We start from the raw sequence: 23,932 nt of genomic DNA, 5'->3' as shown, positions 1-23,932 counted from the left end.
CAACTCTTTTGCCACTATGTGTTTCAGATCCTTCGCTCTGATTGGTTCGTCGATTTCGAAGTGAAATTAGCGCCGAGAGAAGGGTGTCAACTTTTGGCTCAGAGGTGTCGCATCTAGATATTCGTGCATTATGACTAATGTGACTCGAACTTCATTCAGCAGTGTTTGACAGTTTGACGAGCATGTGAAAGGTGAAAGTTTTGAAGTTAGAAAAAAATACATATTGGGTTGTACGATCTTATAAACTGGTCGAGGAAAAGGATTCTTTTGAATTTTTCAATCGACAATCGCGCAACACAAATATTTAAGTACGATCCAAAAGTCAGATTGGTGTATAAAGTAGACAAACAATGTCTTACGTTCTTCTAGACTGATTACTGAGAAACAATAATTATCGGATTATTGAGAAACAATAATTATCGGACATAATTCGTTCGATTAACTTGCTGAAATGGCTAAGCAGTCGTACAGTATTGTCGAATATTTTGCGGAACACGAGGGCTACAAATGCGGCTATTGTAAAAGCCCCGACACAAACTTCAGTCACGGTGAGCGCGAAGACATTCAAATGTGGAGCACACTTTGCTTTGTTTCATGTCAGATATCTTCATGCCATTCTAAAATACTTTCAAATATACATGTATTTTTTATTGCAAATTTTATACTTTAAAATAGATGTTTCTTTTATTTCAAATTGTACAAAAAAGTTTATCATACACATTGTATTTTATTGTTTGTTACCAGGCATGTGGGCGCATTCATTGACGGTGCAAGATTATCAAAGTTTGATAGAGCGAGGATGGAGACGGAGCGGCTGTTATTGTTACAAACCTACTATGACTCAAACCTGCTGTCCGCAATATACCATAAAGTGAGTGATAATCTTTTCAATTTGAGATTTTTTCATATTATTTAATTTATTGCAGCTCTGAGATTAAGATCTAACTTAGAGCAATACGTATAAATAATTATTACTTTTAGATGTGAAGCATTAGACTTTAGAATATCAAAGTCTCAAAAGAAAATCTTAAAGCGTATGACAAAATTTTTGAGAAATGAACTAATAAATGATAATGTTGGAGCAAGTGGAGATCAACAAGATAATATAGGTAAAGTCTTTAGAATTTTAAGAAGAATTTAATAATAATACTTGTAAGATTTGTGTAACATTTTTATAATATTCATTGTTAGATATAAATAATAAGGAAGTGTCCAATTATGAAAAGTATTTAGAGAAAGCAGAAAAAAATGCATCTGATATAAATGTTACATCTATTGATGATGAAGTTAGTGGAAGACTGTCTGTCGATTTAGTAAATTCGAAATCTCAAACAAATTCTACTTCTGTATCGAGGAGCAATCAAGAACAAATAAATTCTGACAAAAAAAGCAATATGCATGTTAGAAACGAAATTACTAATGTAGTGCCTTGCAAGAAAGCAAAGATCTTGCGTTTGGAACGTAAGCAAAATAAGTTGTTGGCACAAGGTAAATCGCAAAGCGAAATTGAAAGCATCATGAAAGAAAAGAAACAACAGAATTATACTAAGACTTTGGAGGAATTATTTGAGGAGGTGTACACTGGTTTGAAAAAGTTGGAGGTAATACAATATCAAAAAATAAACTTTGAAATCATTATTTATTTTACCAATGTTTCCTGATTTATAAAATAATATTTTCATTTCTATATATCATTTTTAATATGGTCCTCTTTTCTCCAATATTTTTTTCACATTAAAAGTACATAATAAGTACAAACAATTTTATAATAACAATAAATATTTGCTGAATATGCTGGCTTTATGTTAGAAGCTCAATGCATTGATAGTATATATATTTATATATGACTATAAAATTATAAAATTTATATTATTTTTTAACCACTTTAATCTTTATGATCTTTAATTCGATTATAAACTGCATCGCGAGAGAGAAAAAAAGTTATATATTTTTTATTATAACAATATTGACTTTTGTAACAATTGTCTTGTTAGATGGATTTGTGTTAAGTTAATAATTTTTGTAAGCTGAGATTAGTTCGAACTGCGCCAATGAGTCCTGAATACCTAAAGACTTCAAAAAAGTCGTACGATGTTTATAAAAAATATCAAACCACTATACATGGAGATCAGGCTGAAAAGGTCACAGAACAACAATACACAAGATTTCTCGTAAAATCACCTTTACAGGTAATCTTATACGGTTGCGTATAAGGTATTTCAATCTTTTAGACAGAAACTGCTTTAAGACGAGATTTTAATTCAGACTAATTTCAGAGATATAAGATGCAGCAGGTCGTTTCAGATGTCTTAATGCAGAACTGTCTAAGACGTACACATATAAAATAGAAATTATAGATTTAACGCGAAATTAATTACATAATCTGTAGATGAGTAATATTGGAAATCATAATGGCTATGCGTTTTAAAATTAAAAAAAATTTTTTACTATGTTATGATTGGAGCAAAGTGGACCTTCCTTTTTAATCAATCAGGAAACTTTTGATTACATCATAGTTCACTTCACGAGTAATAATAATAATTTCCGTATCAGACGTAACTTTATTTATTAGCTAAATGTTACACAAATTTTACATCTATAAATGTCTTTATCAGATGAAATTGGTGAGAGTGATGTCAGACGAATTCCTTAGTACCTTTGATGAGAGCGCAAATCTTTATAAAAAGTATCAAATGATGATTCACAATGATCCACCAACGGAATGCGATAAAAACTCATTCTTTAACTTTCTTGTAAAAAGTCCCTTGCAGGTACACTTTGTCTCTAATCTCCTTGTGTTTAATCTTAAATAATATTAGAAACATTGTCTTGAGAATTTTTTATACAGTAGAATATTAGCTTATTTATATTACTTACTCTCAATACATTCATATGTATTGTTTTCTATTTTACGAAAGCGCAGAGTCTATTATTTCTTTAAATAGATCATTTAACACTCTTAATTTTAGTCGACATAAAAATGAAATAGCATTTAAAATAATAAAATAATGTTTTAAAGCAATGGACACCCAATAATGGCCCACCTCAAGGATACGGCTCTTTTCACGAGCAATATTGGTTGGATAATGAATTAATAGCTGTCGCAGTAATAGACATTTTACCATCATGCATATCAAGTGTATACTTTTTCTATGATCCTGCATATAGTCAACTCTCTTTAGGAACTTTTAGGTTTGTATTTAGATTCTAAAAATTAAAATTTATTTTTTTTTAACGAATATTTCAAATTTTTACAGTACATTTGAGCTTGCGAATATAATTCTGAACAAATATATTTATTATTTCCAGTTCTCTGCAAGAAGTTTATTTAACAAGACAGCTTAATAAAGTCACGAGCGATCTGAAATATTATTACATGGGCTTTTATATTCACACATGTCCGAAAATGCGATATAAAGCCAAAATGCGACCATCGAAACTTCTATGCCCGGAAACATATGTGTGGTGCGACATAGAGCTCTGTTTAACTAAATTGGACAACGCGAAATATAATCGTTTGAATGACGATTTGGATGCAATTGATGAGGACGGTGTAATCGACATTCAAGAGGTATATTTTTCTGAGAAATAATATAATAAAGAACTGTTGTTTTTTTCACAAATGCAATGTAGTTTTTGTGATGCATTTGGCATATTAAAATTAAAGTAAAATTGTAAAATTTTAAAAAATTTAGTATTACGTCAAGATTGTTATTATTTCACCATATTGAACATCTTTTTAGGTTTTGATTTTACATGAGCGTAGTGTGATGCCATATAAGAAATACAAGGGGCAAGAAAAAATAACACGGGAAGAAAAAAACAAGATAGAGGAATATGCCAGCTTTGTCGGGATGCCATGTGCGCGTAGGATGCTGCTCTATCGCTAGCTCAATTAAAACAGCAATAAAATTTGCTTAGAACAATTAAAAATTCGGGTAACAATAATTACATAATACTTACATAAAAATTAAATAATTGAATATTATATTATTTTTTGCGTTCTTTTTATTTTGATATCACAATTCGATTCTTACATATATGAAGTGGAGCACTCGATATGTGTGTCGGTTGACTGCAAGAATAATGAAGTTAAAAATAAATAATAATATTTCTTTAATGAACATTATATCGAGATATGAAGACATGAAAGAAGTTCAATAAAATGATATTTTATTGAGCATGAAATTCGATAAATAACGCAACAAAGCTATGCAATTTTAAGAAATAATATAATGTTTTAAACAGTCTAATTTTTAAATGCTTCTTCAATTTCACATTTTAATTTTCCTAATATCATTCAGTTATTTTTCTAAAACCTCTTTTTATAAAATATTCTAATTTTGCAGTCTTTTTCTTGGATAGTTTTCAGACTTTATCCTGTTTAAGATATTATTAAACTAATAACTAAAATATTTGTTGTGTGTCATGTTCACGATGTATCCATTATTAAAATAAGAATTTTGAATTTATTAAAATTAAGTTTGCGCTATAGTTTCAGTAGGCTCTGAATTAGTTTGCCTTGCTTCTACATCATCCTTTGGTCTGTTGATCGATCGAAGTTCATTCCAGCTTTGTATATTACCACTACCTCCAAACAGGAACACAAACATACTCCCGATGCATACCGCAGCACCGATCCAGAAGAGTATTTGCCATCTGTCAATGGGATTCTAGTGGAAAAGGGGAAAATAAATTCACATTAAAATTGATATTATCCGATATATAAAAGACAAAAGCAATATAAAAGCAGCTATTTTTTTAATGTAACTCGTAACTTTTAATTTGATATACAATCTGAATCGATATCTAGCACAATAATAGATTGGTTGTAATCCAAAATATAACTATATAAACTAATACATTAATTCAATATAATCTAATACAATAATTGATTCATTAAATGATGCTTGAATCGATAACTGAATAAATACGTATATAACAGATGCGATGTAGTGTAATTATATTAAAATAAAACATTATATTTTTATCTAAAAGAATTGCAATTAGTCATATATTTTTGTATAGCAATATATAATTATTTAATTTTTAAAACGACAAGACATTCCATTTTACTGCTTACATTAATTGTATTTTTGTTCTCAGTTTTTTTTCAATCAAATAATTCAATCTTAGTCATATGCATGTACGTAATTAGCAATGTAAGCGAGATTGAAGACTCGAGAATGTTGATAAATAATATAATGTGATGAAATATGTGATCGCAGGATAAAGGAAGAAACGTGTGTAATTTCCGAATGAAAAATCAAAGAGGAAAGAAATCGCGTTGCGGCAAAATGAATTTACTATTCATCGCATGAGGCTTCTTGCGTAATATCACGTGCATATGACTATTTTTCTTCGTCTTTTGGCGACGCCAAAAGTCTCCAGGAAGACTCGTGTAATTTGCGTTAAAATGGCATTGCGACATAAAGATTTCCGTTGTAAAAGAAAAAAGATATTACACGATTATTTTGCAGATACAGCAAACGCAAAAGTCGCTCGTCCAGTAATCATATAGATATATATTATATATTATTATGCAATACTGCACAAGAGCGATAACACAGGAAAAATTGAACACAACTGATTATTAAGCAGATCACATAGATATATAATGAGCTACATGCAGTTAGACAATGAATGATTATAAAACGAGCGGATTACATATATACATATAAAATTGCAGTTATATAATGGATGATTGTAAAGAATATATCGGATATAAAGATGAAATAATAATATGATTTCCTTGCGAGAGTTTATAAATTAATAAATCAAGAGTTATATAAATTTCGAATTAAAAATTAGCTTTATATATATATATAAGTGTTGAGATATATATTATATATAGTTATATTATATAATCATATATCAATTGTATAATAGTGTGTAACATTATCATCAAATTTTACTTACGATAATATTTTACATTTTACATAATTTTGATAATTTATTTTTTATTTCAGAAGAGTCAACGAGAAAATTTCTTCAATTTATTTTTGATTCTGATATTTTTTAGATTTAAATTATAATTCAAATAATAATAACACCTTTAGAGAATTTTTACAAGTTCATTTTTAAAATTAAAATAATCAATTTAAAATAAAAACACTTACTCCGTATTTGCCGGCTATTTCTTCGACTGTCGGCGGGATAATCATGCCGGAAGTAGTGCCGACTGCATTCATGATACCGTAAAGGAAACCGGCAAAATTTGGTGCAAGATCCTGGTTGTTGGATAGATTCGAGATAAGAGCAGCGCCGTTGAAACCCAACGCAAAGAACAGAAAGACATTTGCAAGCACGAAATCACAGCCAACGTAGCCAACCAGTACCAGGAAGATACCAGGAATAAAATGCGCTGGAAATTATACGTACGTCACATTTCCGATAATAATAAATTTGAGTTCTTGAAGACACACTCCACGCATGTGTTCGGAATTGATTTCAACATATATAAATCATTTTTATAATGCGAATATTCGTAATTTCTGTAATTTGAATAATTTAAAACAAGATCCATGTTTATATAAGATGCACTTTGACATTTATAAAAATTTTCGAGTCATACTTTTTTTTAATACATTTACATAAAAGCCATAAATTTTTTAAATATATATGATATATATAAGACTACTAGTAATTTTGGATTATTAATAGAATAAAAATTAATATTTATATGAAAAAATGGCACATAATATTGTTGGTACGAATATTTCTTCTCGAATATCTCTTCAGCATTGAATAAGCATATCTAACTTTTAATCCATTTGAGTTGTGTTTTTAAAGAATATTTACAGAACAGGATTTTGTGATATACTTACAGAATATAGTCGCAAGCTTTCGTAAGAGAGTGATGCTGATGATCTGCTTTCTTTTGATAGTGTCACCCGCCCAGCTGAAGAAGAATCCAAAAAGCATCCTAGCACCCCATGGAGCACCAGCCACGGCACCGCCCTTCGTTAATTTGAAACCCAAGGCTTTCGTCAAGTACAACATTAGCGAGTTTTGGTAGAAGAATAACAAGAAGAGATTCCCAAAGTGACATATGACCAGACTGATAAACGGCACCGATGTTAATATCTGCCGCAGCGGTGTTTGCTTCCACGTGGGTTTTTCTGCGCGCACTATTCCCGCTTGCGCTCTACAAAAACGTATGACACGAGTTATATATAATCAAAAAAAGATTTTTCTGCAAAATTGTTTTAATTAAGTATTTTTCTATGAATATGTTAATCTATTATTATTTAAATCTTACAACTCGCGCTATATCGAATGCATTTTTTAACAGTACACATGTCTGAAAGACATTCAGAGGATATTCAGAGGATGTAAAATATCCTTTAGATATTTTCTGAATGTTTTTTTTGGATATGCTGTTCTGTTAGGATTACTAACACGAGATTTTTTGCATAGACTGTAGAATGTAAAAAAAAACTGGAGTAAACAGTAAAATTGATTTCACGACTTACGTTAAAATATAGTTCTTCTCCTCGGCAGTAATACCCGGATGCTCGGCGGGTGAATCGTAGGCGAACATTGCCCACACGCAAACCCACACCAACATCAGTAGGGACGGTATGTACCAGCCACACTCCCAGTTTATGTTCTCCGCGATGCCGGCTATCATGGGATATGTGAGGATAGTGCCGAAAGTGCCACCGAGGAGGGACCAAATGAAGCGTGCCCGCTCGTGCGGCGGTGCCCATTTAGCTACCATGGTGTGGCACGCGGGGAAAATGACACCACCAGTGATCCCGATGATGATCCGCGAGATCATTAATAATCCCCAATGCCACTGTGCAATGAGCGGGCTCACCAGCGATATCAGCGCGGCCAGAAGCGACGTCCAAAGGACCGCGTGTCGCGGTCCATATCTCAAGGCTAACCAGCCGCCGATGAAGTTGCCAGGTACGTTGCCGTAAGCATAACTAGCTAATAGTTGACCCCGTACTGTCGGGGACCAGTCGAACGGTAGACCGCTGAATAACTCAAGCCGAGCGTCCGGCGACCGTGACTCGCTCGTTGCCTCACGACGTTGCAATCTGTGATCTCGCTCCTCTTGGACGCGATCCAAGATGTATTCCTCCACATAGCTGCCTGGGTCAAGGAAGCTGACGATGTCGCGCCGTCGTCGCGAGGACTCATCGAACATGCACACGCCGCCGATCGTATGGTTGACCGGTGGTTCCACGATCATTGGCACCACCAGGATTGGCATTTGCAGGCGGCATGAGTAACTGGTCCAGCAAGCGGTGAACATCATCACGCAGATCCATATACGTATAGGAATCCATCCTATCGATAAAAAAATTCATTTTTTTGTGAAAGCTCTTGGAGAAATAATTGAAATCTATGTATATATATAAATTCTCCCATGTATACATTTTTTAGATTTGAGATCATTGAGATTTTTTAATTTGAAACGAAATATCTGCAAAAAAAGCTATAATTAAAATATTGTTAATTGTAATTATATCTGACATTCGAATAATTTGAACAATTCCAAGAATTTTTAATCACTAACAAATTCGAAATTAATGTTTAATTTTGATAACATCAATTTTGACATTTAATTAATTAGAATATTTGTGTGATACGGGTCAGATATTAATTTCGAATTTGAATTAAAAACTTGGAATTTTTTACGAAACAATGCAGAATAAAATTTTTATATATGAAATTAAATATAAAATCTCGTTTAAATAGTCGAAATAGATATTTTTTAAAATGAAATTACTAACATTTCAACTTCAAATATAAAAGCTTAATATGTAACTTATCGCAAAAGAATGACTTATGATTATCTCAATGGAAACATCGGAAAATTATTTATAGATTATATTATATATTTACACAAAACTGTATTATATAATATATTAATAATATTATCGAACCCAGAATATAATATCGCGTGCAGAGTTTCGGTTTGCTAATACGTTTTACGTTCTCATAGAAATGTTATCTTGGAAAAATTACTCTATTTGAAGCAAAAGATATAGAGGGAATAACCTGCCTCAGTCTAATATATAACGTTCGTTATGTATCCTTTAATGAGATTTTAACGTGATCGCTTTCTGCGCACTTACGTAAAAATTTCCAGAAAAACGGCCGAGCACGAGCCGAGAGCACGTTTTCGTGCAAGACCTGCATTTAGAAATGTTTTGAGGAAAAAATTTACAGCCAATTGTGAAATACATTACCGTATCAACTAGATTCAATTTTTGCAGTCGATTAGTTTTTCTCAGGTGTCTCAGCAAGCCTTGAATCATTTGTGTTTTCGATTCTGCCGATATATTCGGTTTACTAAAATTATTATCATTCATACGCAGAAAAAAGACTAACTGATAGAGCATGTTAGAAGATATGATTATGTCACCGACATATCTTTCTACCTTGTCCAAATAAAATAGTTGATTTTATTTTTCATGAATAACTTAAATTAGCGTTAGGCACATGAATAAAATTCTAAAGGACAATAATAATATTAACATTTTTTTATTTTATAAAATAAAAAACAATTGATATTTTCTTATAATCTTGGTTAATAACTGATTTAAATTTTATAATTTCCTTTATAATTTTTTTTGTGCTGAGCATGAAAAACCAATTACCGATTCGCAACGCGAATGTCATTATATATATATATATATATATATATATATATATATATATATATATATAATTCTCATGATAGATATACCGGACCAACGATCACAAATGGATTCTTTGGGAACGATTTTTCCTCAGCGAAAATGTCGAAAAAGGTCATCATTTTTTACAACTTTCCAATATTTGTCATTATGTATCTTTATAACTAAGCCTCAAATTCAAATTTTATTATAGTAAACTCTACCTGAAATTAACCGAAGAATGTAATTATGTTAGACTTTTAACTTCAAAACGTTTAGTTTTCAAAAAACCCATTTGTTTCAATCGCTTATAACTCGAAAATTATTGACTTCTCAACATTTTTGCTAAGGAAATATCGTCTCCAAATTGGCCAGAGAATCCGCCCTTAATCATTGGTCCGTTAGTTACCGGACACCCTGTATATCTGATGGAAATACGATTTATCAACACGTTCGAAGATATAAGACCTTGTTTGGATAACGATGTATATATTAAATATTTATTTAATAGAAATAAGATATATATTCCTGATAAAATTTAAAGTCATCGCGCGATCGCAAGAAAACTATAAATTTCTTGTTAATTCCACGAGTTTTTATATATGAATATTTCAATTAGTTAATGGTCTTCAGATTTTATTAATGAGAAAATGAAGATGTTTGAGGTCTAAACAATTTAACTTTCAAAACTCCCGAGTTTCAACTTTTAGTTGACAACGGAAATTAGCACTATGTTCATAAAATTTTTCGAAAGAAGCCTATCATGCAAATCTATTGATCACCTTTATGCACAATATTGAGTAACGGGGGCACCATTTCGAAACTATGTAAAAAATGTCGAAAGTAAAAGCAAACATGCATATAAAAGACGTTGAACTTCTTCCATTCACTTAGAATCATAGAAATAATGGAAGGAAATGTATATCATTAAGTTGTAAAATTAATCTTAATTTTCTCTTATTTTATTTTTTTTTTATAACAGATAATATATTAAATTCTCTTCGATTTTGATTAGAATTGAATAAGTCTTGCGACGTTTCATCATGTTGCATTATCATCTTTTATATTAATCTAATATATATTATATTATGTTGAGTATTAAAACGTAAAGGAACAAAAATGTTTTATTCTCGAGATAATAATTATTGAGAGAATTAAACATATATATTTTGCATTTTCAAATTTCACGAACCAGAAAAAATTTTACGACACAAATGTTGCTAAAAATAATATTAAGAAGACGAAATGTCTTCCATTTATGCAATAATAATTTCGATAGAAAATTTAATATATTTTGCACTCGAGTTTGCGATATAGGACAAATTTTGCAAAAATTTGAAGAGAAAAATTTGACTTACGTGATAAAAATTGATATAATCGTTGATGACAATTTTGAAACTTAAACATATTGTAACATTAATTCGAAAACCAATGAAACTCAAAAGAACATATTCTCACAAACTCGCGACATGTGATGATTTTTGAAATTCTCGCACGTGGGCCATGACCATTTGACTGTTGTTCGTCGTCTCTAGCTTTGTAAGAGTGATTTTCCGTTGAAGCACACTATTTATACCCCCACACTGTCCGTTGTTGCTTCAGGTATAGGAAAGTCAGAACAGAAGTGGGGAAATTCTCAAAAGAATAGAGAAAATCAAAGGGTTCTTCTTTTCTAAATACCTTTTCAACAAAGGTATTTCCAGATTAACAATTTCATCATAAAGTTTTTTTACTCTTTTTTTAAATAAAAAAAAATGTTGCTCAAATTATGGAGTATATAACGATTTCAAAATTGACGTAACATGTATTATGAAGAAAAAAAAATATATATATGTTATAATAATTTATAATTATTTTTAGCACCAAATCTATATCTTTAACGTCTACTTAAAGTTTATTTAAATTATTGTGGGAACTATATTTGAACAAAATTGATTCCAAAATTCCGAAACAAGAAAAAGAAACAAGAAAAATATATATTATAAATTAATAAAAAATAGAAATTGTCTCGTTTCACACATGCAGGACACAAAATTAAATATGAAAATAAATCTATAGTACATATATAAAATTTATTATCATAGATTTTATATCATATATATATATATATATATATATATATATATATATGTCAACTTTATGAAATTGTTTATTGTTCTAAAATATTATAACTAGGAAAAAATAATTTAAATACAAAGAATGCTCTATACATCGACATATAGCGCATGTTTAGTGTTGTCGACCTATTATGCAAACGTAAATCGTGCGTGCAAACATTAAGCTTTTATCTATTAGAGAATTGTATGTTTTATGAACGTTTCTATTATACGACACATACAGTGATGTATTTAAATTTAGGACAAGCTGACCTTAAACTAAAGTGATAAATTTTTCTTATTCCAGTAAAAATAACATGCCAATAATTTATTTTGTGTACTTAGTTCAAATATTTTATTTATTTATTTACAAGAAATATCTTATAAAATATTTTTTATAAAATAATTTATCTTTTAATTAAAATGCTAATTAAAATATTACATACTTTTATGCTATATAATATAACACACTATATTAAATTTATGCAATATATATACATATAAAATTAACATTATTAAATAACGTATTAAATATATGTAGTTGATATTTGAATAGCCGTTTTTTGCAAACTTTATATAATTCTTATGACTAAAATTTAAATAATTACTAGAAACCGATAAATATAAAATTGGTTTTGATTGTTTTCAGAGTGATACAAATTCTCATATCAATTATGGTAATTAAGTTTAGATATTGCGTGCATATATGTATAAATGTATATAAATACATTCAGTAATAGACATGTAATATTTAAACTTAATTACAATAATTAATATGACATTTTTCCTCCAAAAACAATCAAATAAATTTAATATTTATTAGTTCCCAGCAGCTATTTAACAATAAGTTTGAAAATTATATATAAAACTTGCAAAAAGCGGTTAAAGATTAAAAGTCATAACTATATATATTTAATGCATCATAATACTTATTTTTTATATGTATGCATATATATATTGCATGAACATAAAATAATGTATTATATTTTATATATGACATATAAAAGTATATAATATATTTTAATTAGCATTTTAATTAAAATGTGAATTACTTTATAAAATAAATACTTTATAAAGTTTGCAAGCTATGGTTTGCAAGGATATATAATTTTTTTATTCTAAAATATAACATAAAAGTAGAATATTTTTTTCATAATTGTATATTTCGTTTCTATTCATAATTCTTATTATTTTTCCTTTTTGTGATTTAATAAGTATTATGAACAATAAGATTATTTGATCCAAAATATGCTTTTCGTATATTTGGATGTAATTTATATATCTGATCTCTCTATATATTCCGCACTATTTCCCACTGCTTTTACACGATAAGAGCATTTTAAGCGTGAAATTCCCAGAGCAACATAAGTTTTAACAATCTCATTACAACCTATTATCGTTTCGCCATTTCACTATTCTCATGATAATGACATTCGCGTTGCGAATCATTTCGTATTTCACTTTCTACAGGCTTTCTACTCGTTCATTATATGTTGATCGACGAGCATAACTTCGTTGATTTACGATTTATTACCGCATTATCCTAGTTGCCGAATAATTTCATTTAATTATACATAAGCATATAATTAATATTAAATACTTATACACATAAATGTCTATTTATTGTTAGTTGTAAAGCTGTGAATAAATAATGTTATATATAACATTATTTATTCACAGCTTTATACAATATATTGTATATGTTCACTTTAAATAAAAGAAGATAAATTAAAAAATATAATATATACAATAATAAGTACAAAACTTTATACTGTGTTTATATAATAAAATTTGAAAGTTTATTATAATTTTAAATTACAATATAATAATATAATCTTTTATATATTTTTTACATTTATTTAATATATTTTAAATTAATTTAAAAAATTCGACTCAGAAGAGTTCCGCATAAATATATATAAATTGATAATTTAAATAACACATTTCGTATTTTGGCGCGACAAAATTGATAAGTCGATAATTACGTAACGTTTCTTATTTATCAGCTGATGAATTGACAGTCATGGAGAACACGAGTACAACGGTCACGATCAGTCGTGATTTGTAAGCGGCGACGATTGAGTTGATATATATTTGACGTTCTTGATACACAAAATATTCGCGTTAAATATCCAGCGTTATATCCTCAAAAAAATTTAAACAAACGTCAAAATGAAAACCGGAAATCAAATTATGGCGGAAGCCCTAAAGGAGCAGGTATTATCGATTGTTTTAATTTTTCATGTCATAAGAATTATTTTATTAGTATGTTAAAGTTATAATTGATATAAATTTGCTTCTCTAGATTGCAAACTTCCGGAATCTAGAATTTCTTGAGAAATATCCTACATATAAGTTTTTTTATGCGACTATTAATTTCGCTAATTTTGCTCAATTATTTAAAAAGATGTTTTGCGGGAAAGATCGCGCATCGATTTGAAGGTTATGATCACACACATATCAGGGTGCTCACACGCACATATCGAGAGGCGTACACACTCATTACACGTGAATTTACATTCTCGACGTGTTTATCATGAATTCGCTTTATAATTAATTCTAAGTTAAGAATTCGCAAAGTATTAACCCACACAACACATGGACGTAATTACAACATAATTTGGATGTCCGAAGCGAGCACCAAGGACATCCGATGGACGTCCCGTGTACATCCTGTGGATGTATTAAGGATGTCCTATGTTCCGCCTAACAACATCCATAGGCTATAAATGGGACGTCCAGCGGATATCCTTAGTGCTTACTACGGACATCCAAAGTATGTAATTATGTGGATATAATGACTGCATTCAACAGAAAAAGAGCACAATGGCCAGTATTCATAGTCAGATCTTATATTTAAGATCGTCTTAAGATCTCGTTCAACCAATCAAATGACGTTATACGGCTATTTGATTGGTTAAACGAGATCTTAAGACGATCTTAAATATAAGATCTGACTATGAATACCGGCCAATGAGTGCTTATTAATTCTTTAATGTGATTAGTTTCTATGTTTAGATCCAACGAAGAACTAAAGGAAATAATCACATTAAAGAATCAACAGTCGCCGCATGAGCTGCTTTTTCTGCTGAACGCAACAAATGTTTCAATAATGCTCATTGAAAACTATTAAGACCATATTATATATTTAGATAGTTAGAATTTATTTAAATCAATAAAATACATGTATATAATTTTTGCAATATTATCTTAAGTATACTACTTTCAGCATTATAACCAGTAGCTCATCAAAATTATCAATATGTTTATTTATAAAATTTATGTTAGTGTAACAAAAACAAAATAATATATTACTGACGTGCTATTTTTTATATGTTCACGCAGTTTACTTAGTATAAACAAAATTAAAATAAAAACTCCAATTAAAGTGTTCAAAGTTAACGTATACAATTATGTGTAAATTTTTATAAACTTTCAGTGTTTTTTGTCAATTTAAATTCCTTTATCATTTCTAGAGTAGTAAAATATGAAAATAACCCATGCATTACTGTTTTCAGAATTCTAGAGTACGTTATATAGTTCAATTTTTACATCTATGAAAATTTTATCATAGAAAGTTTTTAATCAACACAAACTGTAAAATCTGAGGTTATGATTGTTGTCATTCAGTAGTATTTTGGCGGTGCGTCACTGACTTACACAGAATCCGGTATTATTGATATTTTCACTAAGACTTTTCTATATATTCTCTGCAATAAATATCTCTTTGTTCAATAACACGAGGTATGAGAGATACGAGCGGCACACGAGAGCACGAGCACGAAACATGTTGTGACACGTGAAAACCCGGCCGACCAGGACATGCGCAGCGCATTGCGCACTGCGCACTAGCGCCTAAAATTATCAGGATTAAAAGTCACTCTACAAAAAATTGTAAAAAATAAAAATTATTGTAAGAAAATTATAATTAATAATAATAATAGAATTAGAATCTTCAGCTCAAACGTCCTCACAGAACTAAACGGAGGATGTCTACAGGACATAAAATAAACGTCTTATTTTGGATATAAAAAGACACAACCAAAATTTATATGTATTAAACGAATGTTATCGATAAAAATTAAGTTTTTAACTACAGGGTATACATATACTCGATATATTGTAAGATGTCCGGAATATGTCTTTTTAAAGTCCTACAACTGTCCATCGCAGTTGAAATTTTAACAGGACGTCCGACTAACGTACTTTGGACGTCCCACAAATGGGGACATGTGAGGACATATATCGGACGTCCGAATAACGTACTTTGGACGTCCCACGAATGGGGGACATGTGAGGACATATATTGGACGTCCAAAGGACGTACATGTGTTGTGTGGGAAGACTGTTTTCTTCACTGATTTTTTTAATCTCATGTACTTTGTATCTTTTAATTAATATAAATTAATTTATCTTAATTAATTTCTTTTATTTATTGTAACTTTATATATATTTTTATTTTTCTACAAAAGTTGGTTCTTTAGTTTTTGTTATATTTTTTGTGTCTAGCAAATTAATAAACTATGACTATAATATTTTTAATGATAAGGATGTGAAAATTATAATATATAATAGAAAAAAAATTATAAAAATATTTCTTACAATACTCTGACACATTTTGAAGGTATAAAATATTATAATACGTAATAATGTAAATAAATAAAAATTTGTATTTGTATGCACAAGAAAAGATATCTTTGGGATGATATTTTTTTATGTTTGCGCGGAAAATAATAATCGTCACACAATTACTGGAATAAGATTTATAATTTTAATAGCATCTTATATGCAAGTCAAATTCTTGTAGTGTGATAAAAGCATTTTTACATGCGTTTATCGCGATTGTATGCACATTCATAGTTCTTATCACTATCATTTAATAACTTACGTTTTTGTCGCGATGTAATTAACGATGTACGCTCATTAAATTCTTGATACATGTTGGATATATCAAAACTTTAACTATAAATCACTTTATACACATCATCGAAGCTACTGAAGTAATAAACATAGAATCTCTGTCTCTTATTTTCATTCTGTACACTATCGGATGCAATAATAAAATGTGTTATCAGAGCCCTGATAAATATATCGCAACCTATGGGGTTGATCAACTTAGGCTTCACATTTCTATTAAAATTAAATGCACATGAATGAAAGTAATTATCAATCAAATGAAAAGAAAAAAACTCAATTAAAATTTTTATTTGCAAGAGTACATTTAATCGTGTCGTTGTGTGACTTTATATTTGTAAATATATCTTTAATTTTTCTTGTATTTAATATAAAGTATTTTTATCATGTCTCACATTAATATGCATTTTTAGAAAATACATATCATATTGTTTATAACAAGTATAGGCAAAAATTTAATTATGTATATATTCGAGTTATTATTTCTCAGAATTTTTTTATATATTTTTATATATCATATTTTATATATATGTATATTACAAATGCGCAGGGTTTAACTTATGTCTTCGGCATCATGGGACATCCTGTAATTGATCTGGCTCTGAGCATGCAAGCTGTTGGTTTACAATATCTGGGTTTTCGGAATGAGCAAGCCGCTTGTTATGCCGCCCAGGCTTATGGATATTTAACGAGTAAGGTTTCTTGATAAATTATTTTTACTTCAATATTATCATACTAGACAATGATTCTAATTATATACGATAATATAATCGTTGTATTAAGAAACAATGGAACAATTATTTGCGCATTAGCTATGTACATTTCATATAAACACATCTATTATACACGTATTATATATATTTATTTTTATTATTTATAATAAATGTATTATTAAAAAAAAAGAATATTCTTGTTTTTATTTTTTAGTAAGTTTTTTTCTACGTTTCGTATTTTTTAAAATGTGTTTTTTTACACATTATCTGTCATTTAGTTAATCAAACGTTATGTAACGAAATAATAACATAAAGCAATTTAACACGTGCAAATAAAACAATATAATAGAGGGAACTAGATAATGATATCATAAAATATTTATTTTTTGTTTAGGAAAACCCGCAATAGTGTTATGCGTCTCCGGTCCGGGATTGCTACATGTTATTGGTGGTATGGCAAATGCACAAATAAATTATTGGTAAGTGATCCGTAATTTGTATTTTTTTATTAATCTTCTTTAACTGCAGTTTCAACGCGATTTTCAACGACTTGCGTTATCGGCAAAAAACTTCATTAGAATGAAACATTATAAAGTCAGAATACACATATATGCATGAAAATATTGCGAATATACATATATATAAAGATTGGAATATGCAAAATTTTGATGGAATGAGATTATGAAAAGTAATTAATTTCTTTTTTTCGTATTTTATGAAAGGACCAACACATGCGGCAATTTCATCGTAAATTTGTTTGTCTCGTGTCTAGCTGATGATTGTCATGGAAATTATCCATCCAACTGTCATCCGATTTGTAATGTGATTGCGATCTCGTAACATTGATCACAGCAATGCGTCAAGGCGATTATATAACTCTTATATGTTCTGTTATTTTTTTCTAATAAAGAGATCGGATTTTCGTTTGCGCGTACATGATACATTTTTATATTCTGCGTAAAGACGACAGGAAATTTGTTTTTGGACTATTTCTATTTATTCAAAATTTACGAGGCTTCTTAGCACAAAAGTTTTATTATAGTAAAAACCTTATTCGGATGTTTTTACAGGCCTGTGCTCGTATTAGGCGGATCTTGTCCGGAGGATCACGAGGGGATCGGCGGATTTCAAGAATGGCCTCAGGTCGAGGCGAGCAGACCTTACTGTAAATATGCCGCAAGACCACCATCGGCCGCACTAATACCAATGCATGTTGAAAAAGCTGTGCGGTTCGCTACTTACGGCAGACCAGGTAAAAATTAGAGGGATTTTTAAACTTATTGTTAGCTCTAGTACTAGGTAAAGAAATTAAATTTTTTTTAGTAAATTGCCTAGTAAATTTGATAAAAATATTAGAAAATTGTAAATTTATATCTTTCATAGTTTTATATATAAAATATATTCGATTTTATATTTTATATACAGTTATGTTACTTTCAGGTGCTGTTTATCTCGATTTACCCGCTACATTATTAACGCAAAGTGCAGATGAAAACAAAATATTTAAGGCTTTACCTTGCTTGCCACCGCCGTTAATCTACCCTGATGCGAAATTAATCGAGCGAGCGGCGAATTTATTGATAAGAGCGAAGAAGCCTTTGGTGATAGTCGGTAAAGGTAAGCGCAAGGATTTCGCAGAGAATTTTTTTACTTTACCATTCTTTTTTCCTTTCTTTTCCTTTATTTATTTTCTTTTATACGTAGGTGCAGCTTACGGTCGAGCTGAAGATCCAGTGAGAGAATTTATCTATTCGACGAATGTACCCTTTTTGCCAACACCGATGGGAAAAGGTGTTGTACCAGATACGGATGAGCGTTGTGTTTCCAGCGCGCGGACATCTGCCTTGCTACAATCCGATGTGATTTTATTGTTAGGCGCAAGATTAAATTGGATGTTGCACTTTGGACGACCACCTAGATTTCAAAGCGACGTTAAAATCATACAGGTAAATCGGTGACAGTCTTTGATAGTGCATCCTTCGGGAAAATACACAATAGGATGCACTAATTTTCTCTTTTTGTTTATTGAAATTAAATTAAATTAAAACATTAAACGTATCTTTCGTAAAGATTCTTCGGCGATAATTGAAAATATTTTAATTATTTTTTTAAGAAAAATTTTTAAAAAATTTAAGGGCTATTAAACAAAACAATATTAAGAAAGATTCTTAATACGATATTAATTAATTATTATAATATTAATATAAAATGTAGATCGATTTGTGCGCCGAAGAGCTGCACAATTCGGTGCCTTCCGCCGTCGCGATACAATCGGACATTGCGCCCGCAACGGAATATTTGTTGAACGTGTTGAAAAGTCGAAAATGGCACGTCGACCGAAACGATTCGTGGTGGAAGGACCTTGCGGCGAAAACTGAGAAGAATAAGCAATTAGTTCACGTGAGCATATATTTTAATTATACGTAAATAAGTTTTAATTATACGTTAAATAAAGATTCTCTTTTCTCTGTGCGATCAATTCGCGGTAATTTCTTCGTTCATTTATAGCACATGTCATTGGATACAAGTGTGCCTCTGAATTATTATACCGTTTTTAAACATATTCAAGATGTCATACCGAACGGTAAGTATACGTATATTTTATATCATTTACATGTATAATTCTGTATAACAATTGCGTAGAAAGTGCGGAAGCACGCTTTGATGAACGTTTTTTTACTGCGAAAAATTGCATGTATTTTAATTTGCATTTTATATTTAAAAAAAGAAAGAAAAAAATTAATAATAGAGATTGTATGTTTTTCTCTTTTTCTATATTCTTAAGTACGCATAAATTAATTTATAAAATTAATAAAAAATTTGCATGTGTTTTGAATATTTTTATAGTATATCTTATCTATATTTTTACAGATTGTATCATTTGTTCCGAAGGAGCTAATACAATGGACATCGGACGAACTATTCTCTTAAACGATTTACCTCGCCATAGATTGGACGCCGGAACATTCGGTACTATGGGTGTAGGACTTGGATTTGCAATCGCGGCTGCCCTTTATTGTAAAGACAATGCACCAAAAAAGAGAGTGATCTGTGTGGAAGGGGACAGCGCTTTCGGATTCTCCGGAATGGAAATTGAGACTATGTTTCGGTAACCTCAGAGAGAGAATTGTGAAGAGAGAAGATGGTATTTTATGCGCAAAAAAATATTAAATTATAACCACAACGACCTTCTCTTCTTTGCAGATATAAATTACCGGTGATTATTATAATCGTAAATAATAACGGTATATACGGTGGTTTCGATAGCGAAACTTTCAGACAGTTGCAGGCATCTGGAGATCCTACGCAAGTGTATGTATCTCTTTATAATCTTAATATTAAATATCAAAAATTAGATTGTTTCATATTATTGTAGATATTTTTAGGATCTAAATATATTTTTTCTGAATATCAACACTCTTGCATGTGAGTATATATTCAGATACTTGTATACATTATTAAAATTAAAATTATATTTTTAGGACGCCTCCATATTCTTTAACATCTGAAACTCATTATGAGAAAATGATGGAAATGTTTGGTAAGAAAGGATATTTTTGCACTACTGTGGAACAAATTCAGCAAGCACTAAAGCTAACCCTCAAGGTAAAATTGTTATTGAATTAGTTATTAGACAGTAGTTCTTTAAATGTTAAAGTGAGTGCAACTTATAAAAATATTGTTTCAGGTAAAAGACAGTCCTAGTCTAATAAACATTATGATCAACCCGCAAGCAGATCGCAAGCAACAAGAATTCAGTTGGTTAACAGAATCAAAATTATAAGATTGCAAAATATGTTATTAGATAATTACCATATTTACTATACTACTCACTCTCTTTTTTGAAGAATTACATTTATAGGTTACTTATTGATATGGTTAAAAATAACGAGTGCAGGATTTTTTGGGGCTATAAATTCTGTGCATTGGAACCATATTTTTTAGATATTGTACTTTTTACAATTCAAAAATGCGAAGCTTCTCAAACAATTAGTCTGTAATAAAAGACTAATCACACACACAAGATATCTGACATCTTAGTTTGATATAATGATAAAAAAGATATAATGTTTAGAAGATATGTAATTATAGTGCAAAGAATTTAATAGAGTTCCATATGGTTCGTCAGTTATATATAAATACAAGAACAATTAATTATTATTATTAAGTAAAATAATAAGGGTTATGTAAATAGGTTATTTTTATATATTTTATATCTATTAATCCTGAAAATTTTTTTTTATTATATGGAAAATGTTTATTGAAATATATATATATATATATATATATATATATGACATAACAAACACAATGCTTATATGTCAATCTCAATTATTCAATTGCTCCAATTTTTCCATAACTATTGTGGATGTGATCGAGTTAAGCAAATTCGTTTCTGACCTGTTTTGGCGTTTGCTCTCATTAATAACATCTGCCACATTCAATCCCATATCCTGAGCCTTCTTAGATAGAATTTCATTCGCTGTGTCAACTACTGTTTGCAAGTGTCCGTTGTCTTTCACAAGTCCCTCGATACATTCCAGCTCCTTTTTTCTGAAAAAACATTCACAATTGCGTTAATTTAATTATCCGTTATTGATGAAAGAAAAACACACGCTTAAAATAATTATGCATATTTTACATCTTCAAAGTAATGTCATTGATGGAAATTAATGTTTCCTGGATCCCGACGTCGATTTCCATCATTAAAGAACGATGTACTAATTATATCTGTCAATGAATCGAAATTGAAAGTCACAATTGTATCACCATATTTAATATATATTTTTAATATTAATTTCAACCAACATCATGGAATTTTAACCGCCGAAGCCGAAAGTCGGAGAAAAAACAATGCATATGGTTAGTCTGACTTGATTCGCGCGTAAATAAAGCCGCCATTTGTAAAGTGTTGCTAGAAGCGATTTCTATCGCAAAAAATATCGATCGTAATTTTCGATTTATCGATTCTTAATATCGATTTAATATCGATATCTAAAACGGAGACAACTTCACTGCAACACAGATTAAGGGTCGGCAGTACACCCAGGCAAACTCCGAATTGATATTGGAGACCTCGTGCGGTGACAACGCGAAACTCCGGTTTCAGTGTTGCCAACGCCGAGAAACCAATTCTCGGGTTTTATGTAGTGGTGTATGTCTGTACACGTACATACACCAACTGCATCGCTCACGCGGACACACGTAAGAGAGACAAGGACCGATAATCACGTGTTCTCCTTGTTCATCTACCGTGCCGGTATACGCGAGATGCCGCCTGAAAATGCTTTCTGGCCTTCCGTAGCAGAAAGCAGTAACGTAGCAAGACTAATAAGCACCCACTTTTTGGAAATTGTATATATGGTTATGCACATATGTGCATAACGTATATATATAACATATATATATATATATATATATATATATATATATATATATATATTATATAAGGGATATGTTGATTATATTTTTGATTTCTTTTTGATTATTGATGCTATTGTATAATTTGCTCCAAATACTTATAACGTGAAAGAACGTTGAGTAATGTATAATCAATGCAAGGATGTTCAGTATATCATCCAGTATATAAATTAGAGTTCAAATATATCAATATCAATTTTTTTATAATATATATATATATATATTAGAATATAGAAAAATGATAAAAAAATATATTTCGGCGATTTAAAAATTTTTTAATATATTGAAAATATTTTTACTACATACACTATATATAAGTGTAAAATAATTCAGAAAATAAATTTAATAAAAATCTACATACCAGCTGTGTGCATGTGTGCAATTGATTTATTACTTGAAATTTATTTACGGAATTATTTTGCATTTATATATTTATAGTATGTGTAGTTGTAAAATGATTAAAATATTTTCAATATCAAATTTTTAAGTTTATCGCCTATATAAAAAATATATTTCTATGATTTTCTATATTCCAATATATTATAAAAAAATTGATATTGATATATTTGAACTCAAGTTTTTTACGTGATTAAATATTCTTGCATTGAGCCATCATACGTTACTCGTAAGTTCTTTCACGTCATAAGTACTTATGTAGCAGAGAGAAAGAAATGAGAGTTATACAATGTAACATCAATAATCTTATATATTATAATCTTATATATTATATATATATAATATTTCATTTATTTATAAAAAACATTTTATAAATAAGTAAAATATTATACAGACAATGTACAAGATGTTCAGTTTGTGCCATAACAAGCTTCAATCAATAATTATTACTCCAATGAGTATAATTCACAATAATTTTTATATAATATAATAAATATTTGAATATATAAAAATATTTTTAAAAATTTGTTTTAAAAATTAATTGAAAAAAAATATTTAAAATATTTTTTTATATTTAAAATATTCTTTTCCTCAATTAATCTTAAAAAAAATATTTTTAAATATTTAAAAATATTTAAAAATACTATATATTATATAAAAATAATTGTTGATTATTATATTGGATTATTAATTGAATGAAGCTAGAGCTTTTAATATGGCTTTTAATACTGCTTGACAAGGAGAGAGCATCATTTCA

General features: G+C 29.6%; 4 protein-coding genes across 11 annotated transcripts; 2 read left to right on the top strand and 2 right to left on the bottom strand.

The window, feature by feature from the left end:
• The first annotated feature begins 121 nt into the window (after positions 1 to 121).
• Positions 122 to 4,974, top strand: Ate1 (arginyltransferase 1). 4 transcript variants are annotated; one of them, XM_029313162.2, is made up of 9 exons: positions 122 to 548; positions 745 to 871; positions 982 to 1,109; positions 1,192 to 1,601; positions 2,028 to 2,189; positions 3,020 to 3,192; positions 3,310 to 3,571; positions 3,744 to 3,938; positions 4,496 to 4,974. In XM_029313162.2, the coding sequence occupies exons 1-8, from the start codon at positions 452 to 454 to the stop codon at positions 3,888 to 3,890; spliced, it is 1,506 nt and encodes a 501-aa protein (XP_029168995.2). In that variant the 5' UTR covers positions 122 to 451; the 3' UTR covers positions 3,891 to 3,938; positions 4,496 to 4,974. The 4 variants fall into 4 exon arrangements, with proteins under 4 accessions (XP_029168995.2, XP_085339727.1, XP_029168996.2 ...); XM_085483601.1 differs by lacking the exon at positions 4,496 to 4,974 and adding an exon at positions 2,616 to 2,771 and having other exon boundaries at positions 3,744 to 4,129; XM_029313163.2 differs by lacking the exons at positions 2,028 to 2,189; positions 4,496 to 4,974 and adding an exon at positions 2,616 to 2,771 and having other exon boundaries at positions 3,744 to 4,129.
• Positions 3,319 to 16,885, bottom strand: LOC114938969 (putative inorganic phosphate cotransporter). 3 transcript variants are annotated; one of them, XM_085483598.1, is made up of 5 exons: positions 16,620 to 16,885; positions 7,476 to 8,301; positions 6,828 to 7,147; positions 6,120 to 6,364; positions 3,319 to 4,673 (listed from the first exon to the last, which is right to left on the bottom strand). In XM_085483598.1, exons 1-5 carry the CDS (start codon positions 16,669 to 16,671, stop codon positions 4,479 to 4,481), a joined length of 1,638 nt encoding a protein of 545 aa, XP_085339724.1. In that variant the 5' UTR covers positions 16,672 to 16,885; the 3' UTR covers positions 3,319 to 4,478. The 3 variants fall into 3 exon arrangements, with proteins under 3 accessions (XP_085339724.1, XP_029168993.1, XP_085339725.1); XM_029313160.2 differs by lacking the exon at positions 16,620 to 16,885 and adding an exon at positions 10,994 to 11,348; XM_085483599.1 differs by lacking the exon at positions 16,620 to 16,885 and adding an exon at positions 9,093 to 9,439.
• Positions 6,092 to 22,267, top strand: Hacl (2-hydroxyacyl-CoA lyase). Of its 3 annotated transcripts, none has more exons than XM_029313158.2 (14): positions 6,092 to 6,377; positions 6,888 to 7,157; positions 7,504 to 7,914; positions 17,196 to 17,337; positions 17,753 to 17,837; positions 18,429 to 18,610; positions 18,799 to 18,975; positions 19,063 to 19,304; positions 19,573 to 19,758; positions 19,867 to 19,942; positions 20,230 to 20,467; positions 20,563 to 20,670; positions 20,841 to 20,964; positions 21,047 to 22,267. In XM_029313158.2, the coding sequence occupies exons 4-14, from the start codon at positions 17,220 to 17,222 to the stop codon at positions 21,140 to 21,142; spliced, it is 1,632 nt and encodes a 543-aa protein (XP_029168991.1). In that variant the 5' UTR covers positions 6,092 to 6,377; positions 6,888 to 7,157; positions 7,504 to 7,914; positions 17,196 to 17,219; the 3' UTR covers positions 21,143 to 22,267. The 3 variants fall into 3 exon arrangements, with proteins under 3 accessions (XP_029168991.1, XP_085339723.1, XP_029168990.1); XM_085483597.1 differs by having other exon boundaries at positions 7,504 to 8,258; XM_029313157.2 differs by lacking the exons at positions 6,092 to 6,377; positions 6,888 to 7,157; positions 7,504 to 7,914 and adding an exon at positions 13,744 to 13,948.
• On the bottom strand, positions 19,140 to 22,489 carry LOC146722885 (uncharacterized). The gene is made up of 3 exons (XM_085483606.1): positions 22,168 to 22,489; positions 22,001 to 22,089; positions 19,140 to 21,912 (listed from the first exon to the last, which is right to left on the bottom strand). The coding sequence occupies exons 2-3, from the start codon at positions 22,063 to 22,065 to the stop codon at positions 21,687 to 21,689; spliced, it is 291 nt and encodes a 96-aa protein (XP_085339732.1). The 5' UTR covers positions 22,066 to 22,089; positions 22,168 to 22,489; the 3' UTR covers positions 19,140 to 21,686.
• Between the last annotated feature and the right edge of the window lie 1,443 nt (positions 22,490 to 23,932).

The sequence above is a fragment of the Nylanderia fulva genome, unplaced genomic scaffold (assembly GCF_048542155.1).
Source record: "Nylanderia fulva isolate GAGA-0341 unplaced genomic scaffold, ASM4854215v1 Scaffold26, whole genome shotgun sequence".
NCBI lineage: Eukaryota > Metazoa > Arthropoda > Insecta > Hymenoptera > Formicidae > Nylanderia > Nylanderia fulva.
Note: the sequence above shows the minus strand (reverse complement) of the source record. Positions and strands in the feature narration are given on the sequence as shown.

Bases quoted from the DNA above. Each gene is read 5' to 3' on its own strand.
- Ate1 (XM_085483601.1), top strand. From the start codon at position 452: ATGGCTAAGCAGTCGTACAGTATTGTCGAATATTTTGCGGAACACGAG. The intron at 2,190-2,615 runs GTAATCTTATAC...TGTCTTTATCAG, and splicing joins TCGTAAAATCACCTTTACAG to ATGAAATTGGTGAGAGTGAT. The intron at 3,193-3,309 runs GTTTGTATTTAG...TATTATTTCCAG, and splicing joins CTCTCTTTAGGAACTTTTAG to TTCTCTGCAAGAAGTTTATT.
- Hacl (XM_029313157.2), top strand. From the start codon at position 13,904: ATGAAAACCGGAAATCAAATTATGGCGGAAGCCCTAAAGGAGCAG. The intron at 19,305-19,572 runs GTAAATCGGTGA...TATAAAATGTAG, and splicing joins GCGACGTTAAAATCATACAG to ATCGATTTGTGCGCCGAAGA. The intron at 20,965-21,046 runs GTAAAATTGTTA...ATATTGTTTCAG, and splicing joins CACTAAAGCTAACCCTCAAG to GTAAAAGACAGTCCTAGTCT.
- LOC114938969 (XM_085483599.1), bottom strand. From the start codon at position 9,156: ATGCAGGTCTTGCACGAAAACGTGCTCTCGGCTCGTGCTCGGCCGTTT. The intron at 6,365-6,827 runs GTAAGTATATCA...TATAATTTCCAG, and splicing joins AAAGCTTGCGACTATATTCT to CGCATTTTATTCCTGGTATC. The intron at 4,674-6,119 runs GTAAGTGTTTTT...CTTTTCCACTAG, and splicing joins AAATAGCCGGCAAATACGGA to AATCCCATTGACAGATGGCA.
- LOC146722885 (XM_085483606.1), bottom strand. From the start codon at position 22,065: ATGATGGAAATCGACGTCGGGATCCAGGAAACATTAATTTCCATCAAT. The intron at 21,913-22,000 runs GTAAAATATGCA...ATGTTTTTTCAG, and splicing joins AATGACATTACTTTGAAGAT to AAAAAAGGAGCTGGAATGTA.